This window comes from Pelobates fuscus, chromosome 11 (assembly GCF_036172605.1).
Source record: "Pelobates fuscus isolate aPelFus1 chromosome 11, aPelFus1.pri, whole genome shotgun sequence".
Lineage (NCBI taxonomy): Eukaryota > Metazoa > Chordata > Amphibia > Anura > Pelobatidae > Pelobates > Pelobates fuscus.
Genome location: NC_086327.1, coordinates 100,073,865 through 100,092,404, shown reverse-complemented (window position 1 = coordinate 100,092,404; position 18,540 = coordinate 100,073,865). Strand labels below are relative to the sequence as shown.

Below are 18,540 nucleotides of genomic sequence, written 5' to 3'. Positions count from 1 at the left end.
AGGAAAGGGCCCTAACAATTTATTATAGATACTCAACTCCATCTTCTTTAGAACGAAAATTGCCAAATTATGACTAAAACGCAATATGTTTCATAGAGTCTTCCCCAGTCCTTTTCTCCATGGAGACAAGCACCTTTTGAACCCTGGTTATTGTACTTCATAGCGTTTGAAAAAGATTGTTTCCCCTAACCCTCTCCCCCTCGAATCTTGGTACAGCGAAAGGTGTGTGTGTGAAAAAAAAAAAAGGTGGGGGTTAAAAGAGAGAGGGAGGGGGGTTAAAAGAGAGAGGGAGGGTGGGGGTTAAAAGAGAGAGGGAAGGTGGGGGTTAAAAGAGAGAGGGAAGGTGGGGGTTAAAAGAGAGGGGGGTTAAAAGAGAGAGGGGGGTTAAAAGAGAGAGGGGGGTTAAAAGAGAGAGGGGGGTTAAAAGAGAGAGAGGGGGGTAAAAGAGAGGGGGGGTTAAAAGAGAGAGGGAGGTATAGAAGAGAGAGAGGGAAATAAGAAGAGAGGGAGGGGGGTAAGAAGAGAGGGAGGGGGGTAAGAAGAGAGGGAGGGGGGTAAGAAGAGAGGGAGGGGGGTAAGAAGAGGGGGACGGGGGTAAGAAGAGGGGGAGGGGGGGTAAGAAGAGGGGGAGGGGGGAGTAAGAGGAGGGCAATTGCCCCCTTCCCTGTCCGCAGGCACCGTGCGGGCAGCCGGCAGGGGAGGGAGGAAGAGAGGACCCGGGAGCTCAGCCTGCAGCTCCTCTGGGTCCTTCTTGCGCGAGCACAGATCGTTGCCGCGGTTACCACGGCAACGTTACGGCTCTTGCGAGAGTAAACTCTAGCCCTGGAGCTACGGGCTAGAGTTCACTCTCAACACTGTGACCACCAGGTATTCCTGGTGGTCGCAGTGGTGAGAGTGAACTCTAGCCCAATAAACACACTGCCCCCACACACCATACACATTCACACACTGCCCCCTATACACACACACACACTGCCCCCACACAGACCATACACATTTACACACATTGCCTCACACACACACACACACACACACACATACACTGCCCACCCATACACACACAGCCCCCCATACTAACATTGCCACACACATACACAGCCCCCTCGTACACACATTGCCCCACACACCCTACACATTCACACACTACACCCCCTCACACACACTGAACCTTTCACACACACACTGCACCCCTTACACATTGCACCACCTCTCCTATACCCTACTACAGCCTCATATCCCAGCAGACCCCAGGTAAGTTGTCAAACTGTTCTTAAACGGTTTGACTACTTACTCTAGGAGGGGGGCCCGGCCCTCCTGGCACCATAACGACTACACAGAGCAGTAGTGGTTATTGTGCATGGATTATTTCTTTAAATAATCTACGAGTGCCCCACAGGCCGGCCAGCCAGCCAGCCCACAGGCTGGCCAGTAGCCAGCCAGCCAGCCCACAGGCCACCAGTTAGGCTTAAAGCCAGCAAGCCACAGCCTGCCAGCCAGCAAGCCACAGCCAGCAAGCCACAGCCTGCCAGCCGCAGCCAGCAAGCCCACAGCCTGCCGGCAGTAGCCAGCAAGCCCACAGCCTGCCAGCAAGCCCACAGCCTGCCAGCTACAGCCAGTAAGCCCACAGCCTTCCAGCAAGTCCAGACTGCCAGCCAGCAACAGTAATTAAGGTAAGAGGAGCCAACTTGGCCTAGGTATCAGCGAGCTATGTTGTGTTGCTATATTGTGAATAGGAACCAGAGTGTTGGAGAGACCCCCCTCCAGGCCCCATTAGACTCCATTGTAGTCTCTAATGGGACCTGGAGGGTATTCTTTCTAACACACTCTCTAAAGGACACTGAGATAGCCTCTGCTAGAAAGACCCCCCTTCATGGCCCATTAGCCCTCAATTGTAGTCTCTACTGGGGCCTTGAAGGGATTATTGCACTTTTGTTCCTTGTGTCTAAAGATTGTGTAGGGTGTGGCTGGAGGCGGTGCATGGAGGCGGGACATGGGTGGGGCCTGTAAGGGGGCCCTTGATTTATTTTGCCCGGGGGCCCTGAGGGTTCTCAGTCCGCCCCTGGTTGCGGATGATACTAAGATATGTTACAGGGTTGATGTTCCAGGAGGGATAAGCCAAATGGCAAGTGATTTAGGTAAACTAGAAAAATGGTCAAGGTTGTGGCAACTGACATTTAATGTGGATAAGTGCAAGATAATGCATCTTGGACGTAAAAACCCAAGGGCAGAGCACAGAATATTTGATAGAGTCCTAACCTCAACAGCTAAGGAAAGGGATTTAGGGGTGATTATTTCTGATGACTTAAAGGTAGACAATGTAATAGAGCAGCAGGAAATGCTAGCAGAATGCATGGTTGTATAGGGAGAGGTATTAGCAGTAGAAAGAGGGAAGTGCGCATGCCATTGTACAGAACACTGGTGAGACCTCACTTGGAGTACTGTACACAGTACTGGAGACCATGTTGTCAGAAGGATATTGATACCATAGAGAGAGTTCAAAGAAGGGCTACTAAACTGGTTCATGGATTGCAGGATAAAACTTACCAGGAAAGGTTAAAGGATCTTAACATGTATAGCTAGGAGGAAAGACGAGACAGGGGGGATATGATAGAAACATTTAAATACATAAAGGGAATCAACACAGTAAAAGGAGGAGACTATATTTAAAAGAAGAAAAACTACCACAACAAGAGGACATAGTCTTAAATTAGAGGGACAAAGGTTTAGAAATAATATCAGGAAGTATTACTTCCCGAGAGGGTAGTGGATGTATGGAATAGCCTTCCAGCTGAAGTGGTAGAGGTTAACACAGTAAACGAGTTTAAGCATGCGTGGGATAGGCATAAGGCTATCCTAATTATAAGATAAGGCCAGGGACTAATGAAAGTATTTAGAAAACTGGGCAGACTAGATGGGCCGAATGGTTCTTATCTGCCGTCACATTCTATGTTTCTATGTTTCTATGAGTCTGCCATGCTTTAACAGATCTCCAAATCCAATGTCATGTCCTGCCATGGCGGAGCCGCGGTAGCCACCAGGGCTGCCATTGGTAATGCATTGTGGAATTCCTGAAACTGAGAACGAGATAAATGATCAGCCGCTACGTTCTGAATGCCAGGAATATGTACACATACCAGGAAGAAATTATAGTTGGCTGCTAGCCAAGTCAATTTCCTCAGAAAGCTCATGATGGTCAGAGATTTGGAACGTAATTTGTTAATTATTTTGCAGGTTGCCAAATTATCCGAAAACATCTTACCTCTTGATCTGACCAGGCTGTTCTCAAAGCTACTGCAGCATCTATAATAGAGTAGCGCTCGAACAGGGCAGACGTGGTGAAAAACCCTGGTACATTATATACCTTCCTAGGCCAAGCCCCCCAAAGCCAGTGATCACCAAAAATAGCCGCAAAGCCTGAGGTGGCTGCTGCATTGGTGAAAATAGTGAGGGAGTCAGAGGTAAGTAAAGGGATAAACATGCTTTTCCCATTCAATCTTCTGAGAAATTCCTGCCACATGCGTAAATCCGCTGTAGCAGGTCCATCTAGTGTAACGCGGGAACTGTCTGTCTAAAAACTGGAAAATAGATTGAGCAGTCTTGATATGAAAGCCCTACCTTGTGGGGTAATTTTCATGGCAAAGTTGAGGGCGCCTAATAAGGACTGTAGTTCTTTGAGATTACAGGGTTCAGTAGAGAGATATAAGTTTATGTTTGATAGGATGCGCTAAATCTTATCTCTAGGACAACTGGCCAGCATGTTGACCAAATCTAGTGTGATACCAAGAAAATTAATCAATGTGTTGGGTCCTTCTGTCTTTTTGGGGGACACGGGGACCCCCAGAGATTGGAATAGCTGGGTCGTGGTTCTTAGGCTATTGGGTGGGAATAAGTTACTCTCAATAGTCAAGAAGTCATCCAAATAGTGAATATCTGTGGGGCATTTACAGACATTTAGTAGCCAGCATAACGTCTCGGCAAAGGTATCAAAGATCCTGGGGCTACTTTCTGTATCAAAAGTGAGATGAGTAAAAAATAATAAGAACCTTGCCACTTAATGCCATGTAGATGCCACAAAGAAGTGTGTATGGGGAGGATCTTGAAGGCATTAATTATGTCTGTCTTACTAAGCCATGCTCCCCTCCCTGCTGTCATAATAGCGTCAATGGCGTTATCGATAGCAGCGTACCACAGGAAAAATTCCTCTGAAGGAATTAGAGAAGTCAAACTGGGTGTTGTGGACGAGTGGGGAGCAGAGAGGTCGACAATCAACCTTTGCTTAGCAGAATTTTCCCAGAGACCACCCCAATGGGGTAAGTTCTCCAAGCTGAGAAAGGTGGGGAACTGAACGGCCCAAGTAGAAAACCTTGATCTAATTTAATTTGTAACAGATTGTTTACTGATGTTGGATTGGTTAGGTCGGATAGTAGGTTCTTACATTCTATGATGCTGAAAGGCATGTAGGGTTTGGGAAACAATTTATTAGGACACATTGTTTTAGCATGTGCCCTGAAACAAAGAGAACATACATGCAATAACCGGCATGCACTAAATGGACAGGAACCTGCATTGAAGTTATTGCAGATCTGGGATTTACCAAGGAAAACAATATTACGACCGAGCTTGTCCTTAATCCCTCTCTTAGGTTTAGCTGAGGGAGTAGGAAAAGGATAGGCCGCACCCTGCTCAGGGGTATTAGGACATAGGTTAGTGGTGTGTGAGGATTAAGAGCAAATACTGCCATGCAAGGGATCAAGATCCCTACTATCTGCCCCAGCAGCCGTCCAAACCAATGATGACAGCGGCTGCACAGGGGGGACAGAACTTCCCCGCGCCCCGACAACATCAGGCTGCAAGGACCGAGCAGGGCGCCAAGCAGGGTGCCCCAGCACGAAGCTGGACATCCCACTCACCTTTTGTCCAGCCTGCTACCAAGCGACCACATGCAGACAACACTAAGCCTCCCACCACGGCTGACCCAGGCCCTCGGAGGACCAAGCACACCACAAAGCAGCTGCAGCCCATGAGATGCCAGCGTGCAACCCACAGAGCAGCAGGGCTGGACAGCGGTCAGATGCCTGCTCCCCCACTACATAGAATGAGGAGAACTGGTATCGGTCTGCAGTGGGACTCCCCCCTCCGAGAACGGTCTCAGGACCACCAAGATGGCGGCTCCCCGCGGGGACAGAACGGATAGCCCGGACTGGCATGGGTGATAACAGCAACGACAGTATTACAGCGACTGATGATAATATTAAAGAGACTGACGATAGTACTAAAGCGACAAATGTTAGTATTAAAGCGACTGATGAGAGCACTTAAGCGACTGACAATAGTATTAAAGTGACCGTTAATAGTCTGAAAGCGACTAACAGAAATCTAGCATGAACACCAGTTACAATGCCTATGCCCTAACATGTCTATACAGCTACCAAAGTCATAACTTGCGACATCTGTATAACTAGTATAGACACTGACCAAGCCTCATTACAGTAAAAACCTACAGTGAAAAGCTGAACTTAAGCTGAATATAACATACAAATTGTGCCTGTTAATCTCTGGTCCCGCATGTTTAGCGTGGAAAATGCCTGGGGATTGCCTTCGGGGCACCTCATGCCTACTTGTAATATCTATGCGCACTACCAAAATAAAGAATTAAAAAAATGTAAAAAAGTACCACCATATTTATGCCCCAGGTCCACCAACTTGTGTAAATACAAGTCAAACTCCTCTCTGCGTTGTGGATAAACTGAGCACCCCCAGTCCCTATAAATCCCAAAAGCTAGGACGAACTCAGGGATGGACAGCTTCCTATTCAACATGTGGTGTCTATCTTTTAGTACAACAGGCACATCGCCATATGAATACGTCTTGTTTACCACGATATCTTGGGAGGCAATCAGCAGCGAAACTAGATTGACATCCTTACCTTCCAAGATATCCTTCTTAATATGTGCTGGTACCATATGAGCTGGGTTAATGATGTTTGGGTTTTGGAGTGGGCCAATGAATTTACCAGTCTGGGTTGCTTGAGAGACCAGTAGTTTCTGGAGTAACCAATCCAGATGGTGCCACTGGCCTATCATTAGCATCCAACCGGTCCAGCTTATCCGTAATGCGTCCCAATAAGGACAGGACTGATGATAGTATGGCATGGAGGTCGGGTGACTGGGCACTACTGGAGCCCTCGCCAGCCCTGGTGTTGTCCATGTTGGTTTTTAAGCAATCTATATAACTATGCTTTCCTGGCAGTGGCAGGGTAAGGAATATTCCTGCCTCTTAGTTCGGTTGTGATCCTGGGTATTGTCCAGGACCTGAGGGAAGACAGGCTGGCATTGTCCCCTCCCTGAGATAGAGAGATGGACCTTGTCAGAGTACATGGAATGGACACCTCCTCATTAGGTTCTGGTAGTTCAGACATGCTACAATAGGATAAAATTTAATGAGTAACCAAAGTGATAGCAATGTACTGGCTAGCTTATCTAATGCCAAGTGGCAAATAAATTATCTATGACAGGAGAGGGAAGCCCTTACTAGTTGCCAAGTGGCATGAGAGGCTCTAGCTATGTATTGGCCCGAGGGGATTTTTGAGGCCACTGACGTTGTGGCGGGGTGGTGGCCTCTCGGTGACTAGTAAGGCAAAAGATAGAATGGGAGTGACAGGGGAGGCCCTCTCTATACCACTATGCGAGGCGACTAACTATGTGTTACCTCCGAGTATAAAGATGGGTGTTGGCCTCGCGGGACCACTAAGACTTGGCCAGAAGGCCAGAAAAATCAACTAAGTGGATTCTGAACCCTATCAGCCTAGTAGGTAGTGCCGGATGGGGATGGAAAAGTATAACGATCTCTGGGTACACCTACCTGTAATATATCAGATGAATAGGGTAGGAAAGCGTAGATGACTGTGAATGATACCTACAAGAATAAATAGTCTCTTTAATATTATCATCAGTCGCTGTAATACTGTCGTTGCTGTTATCACCCATGCCAGTCTGGGCTATCCGTTCTGTCCCCGCGGGGAGCCGCCATCTTGGTGGTCCTGAGATGGGTACTATATGATGACTATTGGACTGTAAAAGGAGGTAGTAATGTGAAATTATGTGGAATACATACCAGTCAATAGACTAGGCCTAAAAAATGAAGCAGCTGGAACGTAATTGGTAGTATAACCAGTAGGGCCTAGTAACATAAAGGAAACAGTTAGGTTTCCGAGCAATGAGGGGCAGAATGTGACATCGAAGATAAAACCAAAACACTAACTGATGTAATATTGTAGGAATGAAAAGACAGGGAACATATGTGAATATGCAGAGTGACCTCAATCTGTAATATATAAATATGGCCAACATTAGAACTTAAACGGATTACTAACCGATCAAAATTACAGAACCCACCTAAAGAGTGTGACAATTGAAAACCAGAGTCAATCAGAAATTATAAGCCTTCACAATTTCAGAGGTACAGTAAAAAGGGGGGGGGGGGGTTCAGGCTTGGTTACCTATAAAATATGTATATAAGGGATCAGAGCTTAGACAAAAATAGCGACAAAGTGCCGCTGAGTTTAACTTGTGAAAACACATTTTGAGAAAAGTAGTATGTGCAGTACTTCTTTATGACCTCTAGGAGTCAATAGTCTACCCAGCATATTTGTGGAATTTAAACCGAATGGTCGCAATTCCTACAGGTGAAAATAGGGTATTCGGCAGTAATCATACGAACGGCTCCCAAAGAGGAACAAAGAGTGTTATAACTGCCGAACGCTCCAGTAAAACGAACCACTATTACATACTTGTATGTAGGGATGTGCATGGGGAAAACTTTCAGTTTGGTTCGGCATTCCGAAATTCGGGACTTCGGCAATTCAGAACTTCGGCACTTTGGTTCGGTTCGGCACTTCGGAATTTCGGGACTTTGGCAATTCGGCACTTCTCTTGCAGGTGCTTAGTAGATAACTCCCTAATTCCCACGGTATTAGGGAGTTTTCTACCAAAAGGCTGAAAGATCTAAATTGGTCTTTCAGCCAAATTTACTAATACAGTGGGACATTGGTTTACAAACGCTTCGGTTAATATAATTTTCGGTTTACAAATGAAAATCCATTGAAAATAATGCCTCGGTTTACAAAATGTTTTCGCAATACAAAGCAAGTTACCCCAGGATGCATTACACCTGGGAGGTTTATAGCACTGCCCCCTGCATACTGGAGCCTGTGGGTAGCAGGTGGCGTTCAGTGTGGAGGTGTTGGAGTTGTTGGAGCGGCTTTTGCATCAAGCTTTTGAGCCATTCTGGAAATTATTTGCAGTTGTTTGGGGACTTTTTGGTGCATTTCTCAAGCTGTGGAAAGGTAGGGAGCTGAGCTTTGTCGTTTGCATGCCTTTTATTGTGTGTTCTGCATTGTGGGTTGGTTTCCATGCCAGCTCCTTTTGACTTTTTTCGGACCTCCAGAACGGATTAATTGGTTTTCAATGCATTCCTATGGGAAACCGCGTTTCAGTTTACAAATTTTTCGCATTAAAAACATCCCAGAGAACGTGTTATATTCGTAAACCGAGAAAAAAATTACTTAGTATTAGTAAATTCTGCCCCTACTTGCTACCCCACTCCCCCAAAAAATTAACCCCTACCTATCCCCCTCACCCTAAAAATAATGAAGGGGGACCGTTAATTAGGTATCTGTGAAAAAAAAAACTTACCATTTGATGTCTTCTTTTTTCAGCCCGCAAAAAAAGGGCAAATAAAAATCCATAATGACCGTTGCACTTTGAAAAAAAAAAACAGCGCAAAAAAAATAATCCATGTTCACCCATGGAGGGCTCCGCGCAGACTGAGCTCTGCAGGTCGGGGGAAGGCTTATAAAGCCTTGCCCCACCCTGCAATTAGGCTCAGAGTACTCTGGTTGTGTCTCTACATTTGCCTGTCACAGCACTCTGATTAGTTAGCTTGAAATCCAGCCAATCAGAGTGCTCTGTGTCATTTTACACAGCGTGAGAAAGTTCTTTGGAATTTTCTTACGCTGTGTAATTTGACTCATAACTCTGAATGGTTACTTTCAATCCACCAATCAGAGTGTTGTTATGAGTGAAATTACACAGCGTGGGAAAATTCCAAAGAACTTTCCAACGCTGTGTAAAATGACACAGAGCACTCTGATTGGATGGCTTAAACCAACCAACCAGAGTGCTCTGAGACTAATTGCAGGGTGGGGGAAGGCTTATAAACGCTTTATAAGCCTTCCCCCGCCCTGCAGAACTCAGTCTGCGCAGACTGGGTGAACATGGATTTATTTATTTTTTGCGCTCAGGTTTTTTTTTTTGCGACGGTCATTATGGATTTTTGTTTGGCCGTTTTTGGGGCTGAAAAAAGAAGATTTTAGAAAAAAGAAGACATCAAATGGTAATTTTTTTATATATTTTTTTTACAGGTACCTAATTAACGGTCCCCCCTCATTATTTTTAATGTGAGGGGGGTAGGTAGGGGTTAATTTTTTGGGGGGAGTGGGGTGACTAGGGGACCGCTAGTTTGGGGACCCCTAGTCACCTGGGGGGAGTTATATTTTTATTTAGGGCCCCCACCCGCCGCTCAGAGGTGGAGGCTGTGGAGGACAATAGGTTCCCCTCTTATTCTTCTTTAGGGTCCCCACCCGCTGCTCAGGGGTGGGGGCCGGGTGGGAGGATAATAGGTCCCCCCTTATTCTAATTTAGGGCCCCCATCCGTCGCTCAGGGGTGGGAGCTGGGGGAAGGACAATAGGTCCCCCCTTATTCCTCTTAAGGGCCCCCACCCACCGCTAAGGGGTGGGGACTGGGGTGGAGGACAATAGGTTCCCCCCTTTATTTTACTTTAGGGCACCCACCTGCCGCTCAGGGGTGGGGGCCTGGGGGAGGACTATAGGTCCCCCCCTCATTCTTCTTTAGGGCCCCCACCCGGTGCTCAGGGGTGGGGGCCAGGGGGGAGGACTGTAGGTCCTCCCCTTTATTTTACTTTAGGGCCCCCACCCGCCATTCAGGGATGGGGGCTGTGGGGGGGCAATAGTTTTTTTTGCCCCTACTCGCCCCTACTCGCGATATAGCGAGTGTGCTGTTACACAGTTAATATTCTCGTTATTGTAGATGCAATTTACATAGCATATTCTGTGATTTATTTACCTTGTATTTTTCTATGGGTAGGTATTTGTTGCCACCTTCTGGCCCGTTTTGGTAATGCTCTTGTTCCTCCTGTGAGCATCTTACATCATTTCCTGGTATGTAAACTCCGCCCTGTTCTTGCTGTACTTCTGGTGTCATGGCGACCATGCATTTGCCTCATGTAATTTGGACTCTTGTATTCCACATGTTAAGCTAAGGAAAGCATCATCTTTTGACCGCATAATACTGAAATCCATTCATTCTGCTGTATTCCTGTTGTGTGATGTTCAGAATAAACCAGCTTTTGGATGAAACTAGTATTGGTGAGTTCAGCTATCTGAGGAGGATTGTCCGCAGTGACCGTATCTGCTTATACAGGCCAAGCACAAGGTCTCACAAGGTCTCACAAGGGTTAGATCACTATGAAAACAATCCGAGTCACAATAGCGAGTAGGGGCATAATTTACTTAGTATTAAGTAAAGACCAATTTAGGTCTTTCAGCCTTTTAGTAGATAGCTCCCTAATACCATGGGAATTAGGGAGTTATCTACTTATTCATGCCTGTCATTCCATTGACTGGCTAAGTAACTTACATTTTATATGAATGTGTGTTACTTGATTGTTGTGAATGCTTACAGCTGAATCCTGGCTATGTTTGTATACTTTTTATTTAAACTTGTATACAGTATTCTTCCACTGGGTAGATATATTAGTACTTAGGCAATACTGTGCTTCGGCACTTTGACACTTCGGAACTTCAGCAACTTCGGGACTTCTAGTGTGGTGGAATCTCGGTAAAAATAAATTTAGTAGGCCGAGATTACCACGTGGCATGTGTACGTGCGTATACTGGTGTATCGGTCGGTTGGTTGCTGGGCAAGCCATGCGGTCAAACCGGAAGTTAGTTCTTATTCGATTGATTGGGTAAGAGAATGTGTGGGTGGAGCTACTTACGGGTGGAGTTACATGCTTATATAAGGAGCCTACACTATTGTCCGGGGCTCAGAACTTGTTGTATTTTGGTGACATTAGTCCCTCTGAGTCCCGATCGGTGAACCGAATTAAGAATCTCTTTCTTCCTGAAGAAACCTGTGTCCATCTCTCTGTGCTTGGCTTCCGTCAGTTTCTCCGGTATCACTAGAATTTTGGGACTTCGTCAATTCAGCTATTCTGACATTCGGAAGTATCCGAATGTCCAATTGCATGAAATTCATCAGAATTCACATTCGGACTGAAACGAATAGCACATGTCTACTTGTGTGAAAAACGTGAGTATTGTTTGTGCGTACCGAACAGGTGAGTATAATCCCACGAAAGACAAGTATACGAACCGATAGAATATAGCGGCCAACTACCGAACCGTTGTTCGTATGAAGGTTTAAACAAAAGGATGCACGAAAGTATATGAACAGAGGTAAGTATGTGAAAATAGAGTTGGCCCGTGATGACGCTGTGTGCCTGCAACAGGGTCAACCAACTCACTGTTACAGTAGCTTGGCGACCGTGCGGTAGTGACCGTAGGAGAGGGGAAGAACCCGGTGGCCTTTAACAGTAGAAAGAACATTGATCTAGGAACAGGCAGACACTCTGAAGGCAGCTAAGGTCTCCACGAGGAAAGGAAGCAAGATGGCGGTCTGCAGCAGACGTAAATCCAGGTATGCAAATTGCCAGACCATCAATGGTAATGAGGAGGAGTCTGGCGGTCCTTAAATAGGGAAATCATGCACCTCCCACAACTACAGACCCAGCCTTCCATATATATATATATATATATTTGTTTTATATAACTTTCCAATAAATTATTTCAACTTTTATAACATCTACCGTATATACTCGTGTATAAGTCGATCTCATGTATAAGTCAAGTGCAGTTTTGTGATCAACAATTGTGAAATATGCTATGCCTCGTGGATAAGTCGAGGGTAAAACTTGGGGCTATGAAATTATGTAAATATTTTAATTATATACACACACTCATACAAACACACACACACTGCATTATATACACACACACTCATACAAACACACACTCTGCATTATATACGCACACTGTGCGTATATAATGCAGAGTGTGTGTGTGTGTATATAATTCAGAGTGTGTGTTTGTATCAGTGTGTATAGTGTGTGTGAACTGGGTGGGGGAGGGCCTTTTTTATTATTTTTAATTTTCTTTATTTTAATTTAATTTTTAAAAAAAAAATTAGGATTATTTTTTATTTTATTTAATTTTAATATTTTACTTTTTTTTAATTGTAATATTATTATTTTTTTTATTTAATTTTATTTTCGTTCCCCCCACCCTGCTTGATAAATGGCCAGGGAGGGGGGCTCTCATTCCCTGGTGGTCCAGTGGATGGGCTGTCAGGAGGGGGGCTGGCAGCGAGCTATAACTTACCTTTCCTGCAGCTCCTGTCAGCTCCCTTCTCCTGCGTTCCGGTCAGCTCCCCTGTAAGTCTTGCGGTCTGAGTGCCGCGCGGAGCGTTGCCACGGTAACCCGCGGCAATGCTCTGACCCCGCGGCTCTCACGAGACTTACAGTGAAGGAGAAGGGAGCTGACCGGAACGGAGGAGAGAGAAGGGAGCTGACAGGAGCTGCAGGAAAGGTAAGTTACAGCTCGCTGCCAGCCCCCAACAGGACTGCAATGTAAGTTGCCATAATACAGACAGTGACTCGTCTATAAGTCGAGTGGGGGTTTTTCAGCACAAAAAATGTGCTGAAAAACTCGACTTATACTCGAGTATATACGGTATTAGACCTTTTGAGTAGAGATTGGGGTGAATTGCAAACATAACCACAAAGCTGATAATTGTCGTTTTTTATCTTTCATATACCATGTTTCTTTAATTATACTGTCATTATTAAATTTTTATTTTTTTTACCCCATGTTCCTTTAAATCTGTGATTTTTGTCCACCGTTGAGATCATGAGATATCCATTGGTAGGTATAATACCACCATAAGTGCACTACTTTCGAGCACAGGGGAAGGCTCACAAATCTGTAAGTATTTTGATTTACGTTTATTGAGACTTCATAGCTATGACATAACACTATTGGAACTTTCTGACTTTTACTCAACATTTACTCATGTTGATATCCACATGTAGACCCTGGGCATGGGTGTGGGGATACCAAAAATGCTTACCACCTCAGAGTTTATAGATATTTATCTGTTTAAAAAGTGAGTGTGATACCTGCTACTATATTGGAATATATATATATATATATATATATATATAGGAAATTACAGAAATACAATATCCCATTATGTTCCCTTTTTTTTTAGGAATACACTACTGTGAGATCTCTATATTGTATTTAGTGGGATTTTTTTCTTTTTCATTTATTGTATGTCTCTTGGATGTATATTGCCTGGCCCATCTACTAGATGATATGCTTCTTGAAGATCTATCTCTTTCCTTGCATTTAAACTGTAGTGATCTCATTACTAGCCAGTAGAGATGTCCCGAACAGTTCACCGGGAACTGTTCGCCGGCGAACATATGCGATGTTCGGTCCGCCCCCTATTTGTCATGGAGGTGGGAGGGTCTGGGAGGGAGGGTCTGCTGCTGATTGGCTTGAATGTGTCTGCTGACTGTGAGGTACAGGGTCAAAGTTTACTCAATGATGACGAATAGGGGGCGGACCGAACATCGCATATGTTCGCCCACCGTGGCGAACGCGAACAAGCTATGTTCGCTGGCGAATAGTTCATGGCGAACTGTGTCTAGCCAGTCACATAGATCTAATTCAACAATTTGAAAAGTGTATGTATTTCAATATAAGCTTATTTGTGTATTTCTATATAAGAAATCCTTTTTCCAGTTTGGTGTATTTGTTGTGATAAGATCAGATGTCCCATATAGGATTTGCGCATGTACAAACAACATAGGGAATCCTGCAACATACTTGAATGAAATGTGAAAGGAAACTTTACCTTGACAACGTTTAGAACCGCCCGCACAAATTAACTTTTTCGGGTCACAAGTTTTGCAGTCAACTACGGTTTGTATCATCAAACCTGAGGAAAAGTATTAGTAGATTATTATAAAAATCTGTCACTATTTGAAAAATTAGATTTAATAAATTATTAAATATGAAAATAAAAAGCAAATGCTGACTGTTTTTAAATTAACTTGAAATTCCAACCCAAACCAAAGATATCTTAGGACAAAGTAGGGCCGATTATGTCTTGGGGGCAAGCCTGAGGTTGACAAAAAGCAGAGCTTCGCTATCAACTTTTGTCAAATCCCAGCAACTGTTATAAGTGACAGTGATGGGAATCAGTCATTGCCATGGTCATCGTAAGAGAAGATCTACGTAAGCCATTCTACATCTTGCAGAATTATCCATGGACCTCAGTGTTGTACTCTCATGTATATGCAATAGTACTGAACTGACACAGATCCTGGCATATAAACCTTTGTCAAATCTCAGCAGCCGTCATAGGTGACGGCTGTGGGAATCATACAATATTAATGTCCTGAGACTGGTTAGCCTTTTGGCATACTGCCAATAAAGGGGGCAATATAATATTGTGTTTTTGTACAGTTCTAGAGTTAATTTAGTTTATTTAATACCAAACAATTTTTTGGTAAACACTAATTTTGACTCATTTTGCCTTGTACAATATGATTCAATGAACAAAAAGCAGCTTCATTTTATGGAATGTAAAAAATATGCTTTCTAACTAAATTTAGAGGCAAGGAATCACATTTTGTTAATACGGAGGCTGGATTAAGGGGGAAATCTTGACTACAAATATATTAGAGCTGCATTTGGTATCACTGAAAAAGTGGGAAGATATCTTTATAATTAATATGTAGTAAGCTAGTAATTACTCAACCTCATCTATTAACCCAACATTTCACCTTTATGATTTTTCATTTCATGACTTTTCATTTAAAAGGAACACTAGAATGTACTAAATAAACATTTATCGATGACAGTAGAATGTTTCACTCTTGTGTGTGGCATTCAACTTGTCCTGCCTCATAAAGAAGCATTGAATCAGCTTTCAGTGCTAAGACATGCTAAGTGTTCATACTAAGCATTCAAAGCATGAAAAGCCTTTCCCATATTTGCAACTCAGTATGCACAGACTATGCACAAACATTCATACAGTTTTTTTATTTTTGCTCTGGAGTATCTGTTTTGTTGCAAATGGTGAGTTTTTTTGTTTTTTGTTTTACGAAAGGGACATGCATCACGCTGGGACAAAGGTTTCATTCAAAAGCTTTAGCTTTAAATAAGACAGTTGCTTCACTTTGCAGGCTGCAAAAAAGCAAGTAAATATGATTATTTTCATGTTTACTTGTTTCTTATGCATTCCACAACCACTCCAGGGGTGACACTGATATAACCAATCAGTATCCTATCCCTAGGAATGTTGCAAAAGTGCATTGGGCAAGCCTAACAGATTAACATGTGTGGTTGGAAAATCTCTTTACCTTTTAACATTCTGGGGGAGAAGAGTCTGATCATTGTGATTATGCAGAGTAGTCTCTGGTGTTGGGTTTGTCCCATCTGCTGCTGCACAAGTAAACTGGTCTGAAACTGAAGTGGGCAGGTGAGAGGGATATAAAAAATAATTGTCATGTGATGCATGCCCTTTAAAATGTGTCAATTTTGATGTATTATGTTTTGCCAATTATATTTGTCGAAGACTGAAGATAAGTATGTTTTCAATTTATACATAGACAGGCAAATATAAAATATTTTTTTTTACAAATTTATTTAACCTGGCCTAGAGAGAATTTATGCTTGTCTGGATGAAGCGTTAATGCTGTTAAAATGGCTTGTCTGATGACCTTTTTTGTTAGTGAATACTAAATAGTGTTGGGGTTTTTATGATTTACTATGGAGGTGTTAAAGCAAAGTTCCGCCAGTTAGTGAGCATGCATTCTGGCGTTACGTTGCTGTGCAAGCATAAAAAAGCTTGTTGGACTCTAATAAATTGAGCTGAGAGTGTGGTGTTGCAATTTTTAGATAACATAATTTTTTAAATATCTTTGGGTGTAGTGTGAACCTGTATTCATTCCTATTATCTTTAACAGGTCTAATAAAAGTAAATTATTTAGTCGAAATAAATGGTTATTGATAAAGTGAAATTGATTATCATGTCTAGATAACATTAATTGAATAAATGTTGATTTATCAAATACAACTAAACAGATCACTCTGTATTATAACAAAATATTACAGTGAAACTAAACTTCAACTTACCGCAATCCATGTTATCTAATGAAAGAGAGAAAAACATTGGTAAGAGAATTATATTTTTTCTGAAGTATCTGTAATTAAAACAAACAGCTGATAGCAGAAGGTATTATGCTACTGAGTTATCCTAGAACACCAACTCATTTAATAAACCCTGTGACGTTCTTCTGTGGTATGTTCACACGGTTTGTATTCCACTACATCCCCTGGGTGCTTCAATATATGTATAGGCATATACTTAAAATCGCTATTAGATATTTGTTGTATTAACAAAGGGAGACAAAACACACCTTTTAAGGGCTGTAGGATAATCTGGGGTAATCTTTTGATCACATGAACAATGTATATAGTAATAGTTGGTCTCAATCCAGGAGAGTTGAGGCCCCAGTATGTGATTGGAAGACATGAGGGATACCATGGAAGACCGCAGGATTTTTGCAGGGCAAAATATGCTTCACCACTTTTTCCCTCTCCAATCCCAATTACTCCTCCCCATTGCCTAGCTTCGCTGGCTCAAGAGAAGGGTTTCCTGGTTGGAGGTAAATTTTAGTTTTCCTTTAATAAGAAATATATTATATCACTGTGGTAGAGGTAGCTAAAATATAGGTATGTACCTGTTCAACATCAACATGAGAACATTAGTTTACAAAAGCTAGGATGATTTGCCCCCTCTAGCCCCACCCTTGTGGATGCCTGTGAGGGGTACATTGACGCTGACTTTCAAGAAGGTGCTTTGTGATATACACTGAACATAATTATAAAACGCTATATGTTTGTTTTTGCCCCCATTTTCCATGAGCTGAACTCAAAGATCTACCGGTAAGACTTTTTCAACGTACACAAAAGGCCTATTTCTCTCAAATATTGTTCACAAATTTGTCTAAATCTGTGTTAATGAGCACGTCTCCTTTGCCGAGATAATCCATCCACTTCCCCCGTGTGGCATATCAAGATGCTGACTAGACAGCATGATTATTGCAAAGGTGTGCCTTAGGCTGGCCACAATAAAAAGACCACTCTAAAATGTGCATTTTTTTTTCACACAGCACAATGCCACAGATGTCACAAGTTTTGAGGGAGTGTGCAATTGGCATGCTGACTGCAGGAATATCCACCAGAGCTGTTGTCCGTGAATTGAATGTTCATTTCTCTACCATAAACCGTCTGCAAAGGAGTTTCAGAGAATTTGGCAGTACATCCAACCAGCCTCACAATCGCAGACCACGTGTAACCACACCAGCCCAGGACCTCCACATCCAGCAGGACAATCGGTTTGCCGTCTCAGGGAAGCTCATCTGCATGCTCGTCGTCCTCATTGGTGTCTCGACCTGTCTGCAGTTCGTCTTCATAATCGACTTGAGTGGGCAAATGCTCACATTTGATGGTGTCTGGCACTTTTGAGAGGTGTTCTCTTCACGGATGAATCCCAGTTTTTACTGTACAGGGCAGATGGCAGACAGCTTGTATGCCATTGTGTGGGTGAGCGGTTTGCTGATATCAACGTTGTGGATCGAGTGGCCCATGGTTGCGGTGGGGTTATGGTATAAGCAGGTGTATGTTATGGACAACGAACACAGGTGCATTTTATTGATGGCATTTTGAATGCACAGAGATACTATGATGAGATCCTGAGGCCCATTGTTGTGCCATTCATTCACAACCATCACCTCATGTTGCAGCATGACAATGCACGGCCCCATGTTACAAGGGCCTGTACACAATTCCTGGAAGCTGAAAACATTCAAATTCTTGCATGGCCTGCATACTCACCAGACATGTCACCCATTGAGAATGTTTGGGATGCTCTGGATCAGCGTATACGACAGCGTGTTCCAGGTCCTGCCAATATCCAGCAACTTCGCACAGCTTTTGAAGATGAATGAACCAACATTACACAGGCCACAATCAACAACCTGATCAACTCTATGCGAAAGAGATGTGTTGCACTGCATGAGGCAAATGGTGGTCACACCAGATACTGACTGGTTTTCGGCCCCCTCGGTCTCCCACGGATCCCCCCAATACAGTAAAACTGTGCATTTTAGAATGGCCTTTTATTGTGGTCAGCCTAGGGCACACCTTTGCAATAATCATGCTGTCTAATCAGCATCTTGATTTGCCACACCTGTGAGGTGGATGGATTATCTGCGCAAAGGAGAAGTGCTCACTAACACAGATTTAGATAGATTTGTGAACAATA

At 43.5% G+C, this 18,540-nt stretch overlaps 1 protein-coding gene across 1 annotated transcript in view; it reads right to left on the bottom strand.

Annotated features, from left to right (window-relative positions):
- Positions 1-18,540, bottom strand: part of IZUMO1 (izumo sperm-oocyte fusion 1) — a 115,915-nt gene that overhangs the window by 59,042 nt on the left and 38,333 nt on the right. Inside the window, exons 4-5 of the mRNA XM_063435594.1 lie at positions 16,347-16,414; positions 14,059-14,142 (exon numbers count right to left, since the gene is read on the bottom strand). Coding sequence (XP_063291664.1) covers positions 14,059-14,142; positions 16,347-16,414 — 152 coding nt within the window. The remainder of the gene's footprint in view (positions 1-14,058; positions 14,143-16,346; positions 16,415-18,540) is intronic.